Source organism: Pungitius pungitius, chromosome 5 (genome assembly GCF_949316345.1).
Source record: "Pungitius pungitius chromosome 5, fPunPun2.1, whole genome shotgun sequence".
Classification (NCBI taxonomy): domain Eukaryota; kingdom Metazoa; phylum Chordata; class Actinopteri; order Perciformes; family Gasterosteidae; genus Pungitius; species Pungitius pungitius.
The window spans coordinates 14,021,473-14,032,714 of NC_084904.1; the positions used below are offsets into that span (position 1 = coordinate 14,021,473).

The 11,242-nt window shown below is 42.6% G+C and overlaps 1 protein-coding gene across 1 annotated transcript in view; it reads right to left on the reverse strand.

The window, feature by feature from the left end:
• Positions 1-11,123, reverse strand: part of kiaa0825 (KIAA0825 ortholog) — a 95,998-nt gene extending 84,875 nt beyond the window's left edge. The window contains exons 1-7 of the mRNA XM_062562377.1: positions 10,979-11,123; positions 8,806-8,916; positions 8,470-8,707; positions 7,748-7,906; positions 984-1,146; positions 620-802; positions 110-286 (exon numbers count right to left, since the gene is read on the reverse strand). Of these exons, the coding sequence (XP_062418361.1) occupies positions 110-286; positions 620-802; positions 984-1,146; positions 7,748-7,878 (654 nt within the window). The 5' untranslated portion in view covers positions 7,879-7,906; positions 8,470-8,707; positions 8,806-8,916; positions 10,979-11,123. The remainder of the gene's footprint in view (positions 1-109; positions 287-619; positions 803-983; positions 1,147-7,747; positions 7,907-8,469; positions 8,708-8,805; positions 8,917-10,978) is intronic.
• Between the last annotated feature and the right edge of the window lie 119 nt (positions 11,124-11,242).

An 11,242-nucleotide genomic window follows, 5' to 3' on the forward strand; every position in this document is an offset into this window, starting at 1 on the left:
TCATTGAATAGATTGAGAAGGTGTGTCCAAACGTATGGCTGTTCAAACCAAAATTTTACTTAGATTGAAAATGTTTAATCTTTTTTGTATTTTCACAATTTTACCATACCTGGTAATGTGCGAGGGCCTCCGACTCGGGGTAAAGGAAGAATAGCTGTTGCAGACAGTGGACCCGTTCAGTCACGGAAATATGTCTGGGTGTGGGATGATCTGGGCCTTGGGAAGACAGCCTGTCCAGCAGGTGATGCTGAAGATGGAGACGAACATCATTCCATGCCTCCTGGATCTTAAGGAAATAATAAAATGAAGGGTTTGTTGAACCAAACACAAAATATACAGAAACACACGGGTATCTAAACACTGCCCATACTCAGGAACAGAACAACTACGGCCTAAAGAGTCTGTTCAAAAAAAGAAATATACATTAGATTACAGGAGCTATCCACTGTAAATGCATTCAGGGCCTGTATGACGAATGGAAACAATTCAAAAGAGAATTAATGCATTAAATGTACATATTATTATGGCGGTTTTAAGATGAACCTAATAAAAGTCCTTTAAGAAATACATGACTGTATGATATAATCTCAAAGAATTACGAATTGAACAGTGAAGTCACCTCCCATGAAGCGTCATCTCTGACTTGATGAACCAGGTGGATGGAGGAGGCATTCAGAGAGGAGGGGGAGGATGAAGAAGAAGAGGTACAAGGAAAGCAGATACCGCAAAGGCCAGACAAATCTAGCAGTAGTTGAAGTGTCACCTCCTCTTTCTCCGTGTCTTCAGACCCCAGGTACTGTTTCTAAGGGGGGCAAGGGGGGTGGGGAGGGGGGGCAGATGTTGACAGCATTTAACTGACTAAGTTAGAACTTGAAAAAATTCAATTTATTGGGAACTGAGGGATTCCGTATGATTTTATTTTTCATCTGTGAAACATTTAAAATATAACTGTATGATCAACTCCATCAGTGAGCCTCTATTACCAAAGCTCCAAAAAAGTCCAAGAGCTCTTGATGTCCTGTGTTAACTGGTCGGAAACTGTTGTGCGCCTTGATGTTGAACCACTGCAGGCACTCTGAAGGGCTCGGCGGACGCTCCCGGGACTCTCCCAGTTTGCCCTGGAGCTCCTTCAGCTGCCGCTCAATGCTGCAAAAAAAGGAACACACAACCTGAGAGCGAAGTGCAGAGCTGTAAACAAAAAGTGAGGCACTTAGTACAATACCTTCCAAACATTTGCAAATGTTCCTGCTTATGTTTGGTTCTGACACAACAGAAAGGTGACGTTTAAAAGCAAATTTAGTCTCAACGTAACAAGATTTCTTGAAAAAAATGTAATGGTTTGAAGCTCTGGCCATCCGATGTTCTCATGCATGTCTTGTTTAGCAGCAAACAAATTTTAATCTAAACTCTGGGCTGTCAAGGTCTACTAAGACAGCCTTTTTATTTTGAACGTTGAATTTTGAGAGATGAAGTAAACCCCAGCCGCTCAAGCAAAAACTATGCACAAACAAACAGCCACATTACAGTTGTACAAACACGCAGACACCATCTCATCACGTTTGTCTCTCATTCAGTGTCTGTGAGGAGACAGATACAGAAGCCTCAGCAGTAATGAACACAGACGTTGATATATCAGTGTGTGAGTGTGCGCTAAGCATCTGGTGTGAAGTGGTGGTTCAGGCATCTGAGACACACGCTTCTTGTCGTCTTACTCTTCGTCTTGACACACACACACACGCACCATCTTTTGATTTTAACAGGCTGCATCAGCTATTCCGTTTCCCCTCTAATATGACAGATTAGAAATGACATGTTTGGGCCCGACAAGTTTAGTCATTTCCATGCAAATCGATGCATATACGATGGGGCATGTAAGGCCGTGAGTATGGTTTTGTGTGTGTGTGTGTGTGTGTGTCTGTTCGTGCGACATTTTTGCATAATTAAACATGTTGTTGTTGTGCAGGCTGCTTGTGTTGATGTGTTACTACCTGCTTGTTGACCTGAATGTGTAGTTGCTTTCAGTCAATTTGGGGCTGAAGTTATAAATCAGACATCGTTTGAGTGTCGGAAAGAATGTCTGTGAATGATGCATCTGATACAGAAATAATGGTACATTTTCAATAAATCCCTGGTCTCTGTGATCTTGCAAAATTAATTTTCTATGACATTAGATACGCAGCTAATTAAATGCTTAAATAAATAAATAATAAAGTATTAATTAGCTGCAGAACTACAGATCTTGTCCTCCCCACCTGTGTGTGTGTGTGTGTGTGTGTGTGTGTGTGTGTGTGTGTGTGTGTGTGTGTGTGTGTGTGTGTGTGTGTGTGTGTGTGTGTGTGTGAGTAAGCGCACAGGATTCTGAGCCAAATTGCCATTTCAGATAGCTCATCCTGTAACGCAGGTCTATAAACTGCCTCCTGCCTACTCCTGGGCCATGAACGCAACCAGATGTCTTACAATGGCAACACATTAAATAACCGTTCAATCTGACACACTTTTGTTTCAGAAGGGAAAAAACGCGAGGGGGAATAAAATGTTATAGACTGTTACGAACCACTATCCTCTAAGTTGAACACAGCATAATGCTATAATTCTCTCTCTCTCTCTCTCTCTTAAACCATCTCACTTTATCTTCTTCTTTAGGCAGCCCAGATGACGCAACTCACTTTACACCCTTGCCACCAACTTGCTGACTACGAGACACCTCGCCTACAAAGTGGCTGCATTGTAGATTAAACGTTCAAAACCTCTCATTAAAACAGGCCGTTGTTTTGTGTTTTTTACCCTGTGTGTGTGTGTGTGTGTGTGTGTGTGTGTGAGCTACTGTTCACCTGAACATTGTATGGGAAAGATATTGCTTTAACTTTTAAAGAAAAATGAGCACCTCTCAGCTATTCTTGCCCGAAGCACACTAACTGTAAAACAAGGTCAAATCATAACCTGCAGGGCTCAGGATGCCGATGGCCCCTAAACTGAACAGCATCCACTTTAAAAAAAAAGGCTGTTTAGATGGTTTGTTTGTGTGACTATGTTTTCAATTAGGAGAACATAGCCTTAACTTTCATTAAAAAAATTTACTTTTTTAACTTTAAATTAATCTGGGTAAACTAAACTAAAAATACAGTAGTAAGAAACGACTCAAGTTCAATTTTGAGCATAGATTTCCGTCATATGTTTTGCAATAAAATCGCTGCTGTAGATTAAATGAAGCACTATGTGTGTTTATAGTATGTCATAAACAAGGACGTCCGTTCTGGGCTCCACCCCAGGACTTCACATAGGCAGCAGGTTTCAAATTGGCCTCCATCTGTACAGCTCAGTGTTCACCTACTCTCTGAAGTTTATTAAAGCTACGGTGGGGGATTTATTTTAGACGCATTTGTTCAAATTCAAACAATAAATCAAACGCTCTGACAAAAAAATAATCCCCTATGTGTGGTTGTTTCAGGACAGTGTCATTACATCTGCCCCATGAGGTGTCTACCTGCCGTCCTGCATGACACACACCCTGCCAGTACACTTATGGCATGTCACTGTACTCTAACAAAAGCTGCTCACTTGACAATTGTACCGACAATAGCAAAGTTGGTTGTTTACGTTCATCATGATTCTTTTGGGGGAGTGGCTTTGAAAGGAGACCTGAAGGGACAAGCTGTTAGTGTTGCTGGCTTGGCAACGTTCTCGCTAGATTTTGCCACTTTTGGAACTAGTGATGATTGCCACTTTCATTGGAAAAGAGTTGGCAACGCTGCTTTTCCCAATTGGATCATTTTTTGAATCTAGCTCTCTTTAGCTGATTCCTACCCAAGCTTTAAAAGCAGAACGTGTAAGGAGACCACGCTGGCTGGCTTTTTTGTTTTTATTCAGCTTGATAACAAAATATCTGTTTATAAAAACAGATTAAGCCCCATGGAAAATTGCCCTTTGTAAGGACTGGCACTGCACGAGGTATTCAGAGCAGTCCCTAACACCCATTTTTGCCAATTGTGGACCTGAGAGATTGCGGACATGAAAGACATAGAAAGTCATAGACTAAGACAGCAAGAAGGAAAGAAGGAATGGCTTCTGGCCTTCATTCTCTAGTTGCACTCCCAATCATCTCACTCTCGCCTTCACTCAACAAAACAATGGTACTCTAATGGCCGCTGCACTGAACCGTCCCTCCACAGTTGGCTCTCTCTATTTCCTATTTTTCTCGCTCTCCTCAACACTCTTACTTTCCTAATTTTCTTTTTCCTTACTCCCGCCTTTCAATTACCCCTCTTTAAGGCCTTGTGCTGTAAGTTATAAAGTCAATGTGGATGAAGTGTGTCAAGAAGTCCATCCAGCTCTCTGCAATGTTGCGACCTTTCGCCCCGCTGGTGTAAAAGCCGCTTGCAGCCTAATCAACTGGCCGGGATTAGCTCCGAACCTGATGACTTCTACTGCTAACCGCTCAGACACCGAGGGGAAAAAAAGAGAAAGAGAATGAGAGAAGCGAAAGGTAAAAAATAGGCAGGAAAACAGAGGAGTCCGAAAAAATAAAACCATTCAACAATCTGAGTTAAGACGACAATGGACGAACCTGTAATGGCAAAAACGCCCGAGCAGAACTCAACAAAAGACCCGGAAAATGAGAAAAGAAGTAGAAGGAACTGGGAGGAAAGGATTCTTCAGGGCTCTTGACAAACATGTCAATCATTTCACCCTAACTAACACGCACACACACACACACACACACACACACAAACACACACACACACACACACTTTCACTGCTGAAGTGAAATCTAATTGTTTTTCAGCCAAGTCTAGCTAGACAGGCGACACCACACCCGCACTCCCCCCCAACCTTCCCCACCGCTGAGAGAGAAGGGGAACAACCGGAGGTCTTTTATTAGATATGATGGCACATTTCACAGCTCCCTGACTTACAGAAACCCAATCCTGCGATTAGTCAGCGCTTTGACGTTATCTTAAGTTCCTTGTCAGAATTAATTTAGTGTGGGTGGGCTGCTCTGGGGCTGTCTGTCTGTCGTGCTCCGCTCGCTTACAGGAGGTGGGGGGGGGGGTTGGAGGCAACCGGGGCAGCGAGATCCCTTTCAAATAAGCCCCAGCTGCAGTCGGTGCCAAACCAGCCGCCTGAGAACGAAATATCTCCTCCGTCAAAGAGCCCCATTCTGCGAGGGGGGAAAGCAGTGAACGGGCTCGAGTGAACAGGCTGTAAACCCGATCCTGTCCTCCCCCAGCCTGTCGCCCACTTAGTGCCCTCCGCCCTCAACCTCCCAGCCACCCGGGCCCGGGCCGGTGATACCCGGAGAACCGATACAGGTGATGGACTAACTAAACACACGTGTCACGCACAGCGAAACACGAGGTCAGCCACATACCGCGCTGACTGCAGATCGGTATTTTTGGTTCATTGAGAAGGAGCCTATTTTAGTGTGGCCGACTATCAACTCAAACTGCTTTTAAACATCAGCTAAACCCTGCTTGTCACGATCAGATGTAAAAGTTCTGACTTTGTGCCTTCATCAAGATTGGCAGCCGACCAGTGGGAGTCATTCGCCTTGCCAGTGTGAAACTAGAGGCCTGTTGACACTCTCCACGCCTGTGCTGACACTTCATTAGAGGTCTTTTTTTTCTGGTATCCCACCTTCCCGGCCCCACTCCACACCGGGCCCTGAACCGCGCCACTGTCGCATCTGATGAAAACTAATGGATTACAGCATTCCAATTTAGGGGAGCCAGCTCTGTTGTCAGCCTATCTTAATCTCCTTCAATTAGGGTGCAGCTCTTAGGCAAATCTCTGACATCTGAGAACGGGGAGCAGGGCCAGTCACTCCGAAACCCGCATACAGGTTGAAGTCCTCCCCCTCTGGCTCCCCTTCATCTCTTCGGTTTCCCTTCCTCGTCTTTCCCTTACTTCCGTAATTTGTCCCGTACACTGATAAGTCAATCATGCAGCAGGTGAGTGAGCAGCAGATGTGTGTGTGTGTGGCTCTATACATGGCTGCAGCCCACCCTGCTTGAGGCGAAAAAGACGCCTCGCAAGATTGTGTTTGACTGGATGTGTCCCGACAGTAAAAGGTCTGTCCTGGAGTAGTCTGGAAGGAAGTTAACTGCAGCCTGACTGACACTGACCATTGGTCCCCCGCGGCGAGAGAAGGATTGCCTTATTTTTAGCCCCATTCTCCATTATCTGGATGCTTTGTTCTCATAATGGTTATCCCACTCCCATCTACAGGAACACAAAATAACCCCTTAATGCTTAGAAAGCAGAAAAATGGCCCGGCCTTCTGTAATAAGCCTTGAATTACCTACCCAAGGGTTTTCGTTTCAAGATGTGGAATCTTCAATTATTATGTTCCCATTTAGAAGGAGGAAGGAAAGAAAGAGAGAGAAATGGAAGGAGGGAGACAGAGAGAGAGGGCGATAGGAAGGGATGAGGCCCAGTCACTAATGGCTCCAGAGTGAGGCTTTGTTCACTTGCTACATTTAGCCTGTCCTTCATCATCTGCCCTCAGTATCCCAACACCACAAACGATAGCAGACCTGAAACATGGATCTCCCACACTCTACATATCTCTCTCTCTCTTTATCAGTCTATCTGTGCTCTCCCACTATTCCCGTCTGCTGTTATTGACAGATGTCTATATGGTAGGCTGGTAGGGCGCAGGTGCTTCCGAACAAACACAAGTACAACTGTTAAGACCGACTTACTTATTTTAGTTATGGAGTGTGTTGGAATCATAGTTTGGATTGAATAACAACAACAACAAAGACAACAATAATACAAAGCAACAGTAATGAAGTTGCATTGTATTCCTTCACAATGTTGCACATCACCTGACTAAGTTCAATTTCCCTCGAAATGTGGGATTAATAAAGTACATCCATCTCTCACCCATCTTCAAGGCCAGGCAAAGTAATTCAAAGTGCTTCACATTATATCATTACAAATATTAAATTATAAGGCAAAGGAAAAGGACATTTATGAAAGAAATTAACATGGTTTGAAATTAAACACATTTTAAAACATTTAAATAAAACGTTTCATTGTTGATTGAAGACATGCATGCAGTGAGTAAGTAAATGCATTCAACTCATGGAATGAGTCTGAAATGTATGTATTATATAAAAAGATGATGAAAGCACAAGTGGGATTGCTAAATTATACTTCTTCGTTGAGAAGATTGACATGATTGAACTTTGAGGAGAGATAATGAGAAATATAGAGTGGTAGAGAGAAAGAAAAAAGTCAAACATAATATGAATGCAGCCTTTCAGCTTCACTTTCTCTGCAAAGCTAATCATATTAGATGATTCTAGATAGTAAATGAATTCTAGGATAGGTGTTTTCATGGAGGTTTCTTCTCACTTTAGAAGTATTTGCATTTCTGCAGGTGTCTGCACTTAGTTAGCCAAAGGAAATCTAAACCCTCAATATTCACACACTATGAACAACAATCTGCCCACATTTAATGAGAATATAATCCATCAAAGTGCCAGTGCTGTACTCTCATTCTAAATTGTTCATGAGAAAGTTTGTTGCTTCCTGTCATTCACCTAAGATTCACAGGAGGGAATGGAAGGCCCCAATCAGGAATTACAATGTAGCAACCTGACATAGTTAAACCCTGAGAGTGACGTAACAGTGGTTAGACAGTTTAAAGTTAAATCGAGGTAACAAAACCCCGAATTGGGAGAGAACTCTTTTACTTTAAGCTTGAAGAGGCCTTATTTGAGCTTTTGCTACTCCAACTAACCTGTTGGCATTGAGATTGAGCTTCTCCTCCGTGTCTTTAAGGAGCTGTTCAAAGTCCAGCTCACTGGGAAGCCCTGCAACCGGCAGCTCCACAAAGGCATGGTCTTCAGGAAAATCCCCCGGCCACTCCATACTGCTTTGCTTTGGAGGGACAAAGGGGCTAAAAAAAAAGAGAGAGAGAGAGAGAGAATCTTACTGTATAACTTCATAAGCACTCCACATGACATGTGCTAGTTGACATGAGGAAAAATAATGAGAAAGACAGCACCGGTGTCAGGATTAAATCAACAATTGAGACCAAATAATAGAGATCTGGAGTGTATCATCACAGCTGTCTGTCATGAAACTGAACACGCAGGCTAATTCTGGACACACACAATAATTGGAAATCTCCTCAAACAGGAGTCACAAATCAATTGCACCTGAAACACCTGAAACAAAAGGAGGCTTATTATCAACAGAACATATTTCTCTACGGTTACCCTCCTCTTTCCTCCAGCACTCATTTCCAGTAGAAGGACCCCTGATCAAAATGCATTGCTTCCACCTTGAACCATTTCCAACTACTGGCACTATGGTGAGTTAACAGAGGAAAAAAATTGACTTAATAAATAAACAATGAGGTGAGATGCTCTTCAGTTGATCCTTTAGATAAACAACTCATCTCCTTATGTCTCTGGCACAACTGAGGCCCCCCGCTACCCTGTGGTGCTTAACACTCACGCTAACAGCCAATCCCACGCCGGTGCCGTGTTGCTGGGTCTCACATCAACATTGTCATCAACGCGAGTCAAGTGGAAGGTAATGGAGAGTGTCTGTGTCAATTTGGCTTTCTCACACTCTCGCCTCTCGCCCCTTCATCGTCATCTGCTCTGATTTTAATAATCCCTGTCAAACTCCAAACAGCTCCCCGCACTCCGCTCCGCTTCTTCGCTGCTGCGTGCAGTCGATGCCCCTCTCCCTGACAGGGCAGACAGGAAGCTCAACATTCATTTAGCCTGCACAAAGGGAGGCCTGTCCAGCTGGACAAATATTATTTTCCTCCGCTGACAGCCTCACCAGTTAAGCTTGTCCTTTATTATTTCTCCATCACTTCTTCTCTCTTGCAGTTTCCCCTCATCACCATGCACCCTCTGCACCACTGTCTGAGCAGGGGCCCAGGCACAGCCACTGCAGGAAGGGAATCATATTTTAAATCTCCGGATTGGGAAGGAAACATTGTAATTATTTGGGCTTGAGCCAGACTGTCTGTGTGTGTGTGTGTGTGTGTGTGTGTGTGTGTGTGTGTGTGTGTGTGTGTGTGTGTGTTTGTTATATTGAACACTGTCTTGATTGGTCCCACACCAGACTTCTCTTTACATGTAAAAAAGACAGACAGATGTGCACTGTACTGTATGTCTGCTGGGTGTTTACCTCCTGGTCTACTAATATATCATCTGTTACCTACTATGAGTGTGTGTATATGTAAGCTAGTGTGTGTCAGGATTCTCCAAGCAGCACAAAGGGCCTCATTAGTACTATACTGGAAATCTTCTGGTCTCTTTTGTCTTGTCATTAGCTCTTTACAAAGCAGATGTTGGAGGAGTTACTGTGTGTTTCAAAGTGTTGCAACAGGGACAAGTGGGCAGACGCCGGCTTTCTGAGACTCCACAGCTATTAAAACTGGGGAAGTACCAGCCGCTTACAGACCCTCACACACACGCGCACACACACACACACACACACACACCACTGTCTTATCTCTCTTGCTGCTACCTGTCTAACCCAGCTAGGCTAACACACGGACCCATTTACAGTAATGAGTTTGTCCTGAAATATTTAGCAGCACGTCCCCCAGGCCCTCGCTTTAAAACCACTTAGAGCATGTCAAGTTAAAGTCAACATTATTTTAAAGCGGTGCACCTAACAGTCCGCTGCGAAGGAAACATAATAAACGGTGTATATTCTGAGAACTACTCACTTCTCATGCATGCCCAGGGGGAGCATGTCACTGTACAACCATGTGGCGCTGCTACACTGTACTGCCTTTGAATTCTTTTCTATTTTACAACAGGCGGTGTCCGTTAAGTGATGGGCTTTAATCTCATCATACTTAATATAGTGATAGTTGTGCTCAATTTAAGAGGCACAAATCTGGTAAAAAATGTATTGGGCTATTTTGTCTATACTATAGGGAAATATGTGTACATAATATCTTCTTAAAATATGTTGTCTAATGAGACTGTTTTCTTATTACACAAAATTGTGGTGCCACAGCTTGGCATCATCATAACAAATGCCTGTGTGATCAGCCTACACTGAATGAATAATACATGACTTAATCCTGATATGGACTTGTCATTGCTGTTTTGTGGAATTTTCATCATCATTCAACAGCACTAATGTACCCTAAACAATGAATATATTACATTAACATTAATATTGAAATAGAGTACACTATTTTCGAGATAGAACAACTCATTATGTAGCTTATAGCATCCCAGCTGTCATAATTTCCGTAAAGCTAAATACTTCTGTCCTAAAAATGCATTATTGTAAGATTATTGAAATAAACATTAAGGTTTTTTTTGGTATAACTGCAAGTGGAATCAATAAATAAAATAAAATAGTTTGTCAAATGTCAGGTTATAGGGGCAAATACCGAATTTACTGAAACCAAATTGTCTGACTTCATGTCTAAAACTTAATTTATGACTTGTATGATGAATCAATTAACAACATTTTGTGTAGCATTGGTTCGTAAACTGTTTGATAAATGATCACTTAATTTTGGAGCATAACATAAAGTGGATAAGTGACAGAAAACACGTTACTAATGCTATGGATGTAATATAAATGTCTAGTTCTTAACTTGAAATTTATTATTGTGGTATTTGTGATATCTTTGTCTCTGCATTAGAAAAACTTTTAGCAAGTTATCTACATTTTTTTAATTGAAAATGGGACGTGTATTACAGAAACTTCTGCATTAATTCAATATGTTTGACTTACCCGAACAAGATCCTTTATATTCACCCTCGTGGAAATGTGTTCTAACCTTACATGTAACGTTCTGGAGGAAACGACTAGCTTGATTTACGGTCACTGAATGCGGACATTTACCAGATATTTATGCAATATGTATACAATATGTAACCGAGAAAACTAAAGAGCAAACGTGCCACAACACTGGCGAACGATGATCAGATGACTGTGATGGGAAGATTTATCTTTTTAACACCGCAGAACGTACCGTTATTTCACAAACAGCCGTGCGGCTTCACAAGCTGCTTCTCCGTCAGAATGGAGCTATTGTTATCAATCGATCCAACATCGCTGTTAAGCAAACAGCGCTGTGATTTTTGTATGATATCCAGTTGTTGTCGTTATTTCCGGGGACGGAAAGCGTCCGTGACAACAACCCGGAAGTGTCCCCATGACTACTTCCGCTAGATGGAATACTCCAACTCACAAACCAAGCGGGGGAAGTGATTTTATATTGGCAAGAATACACGTA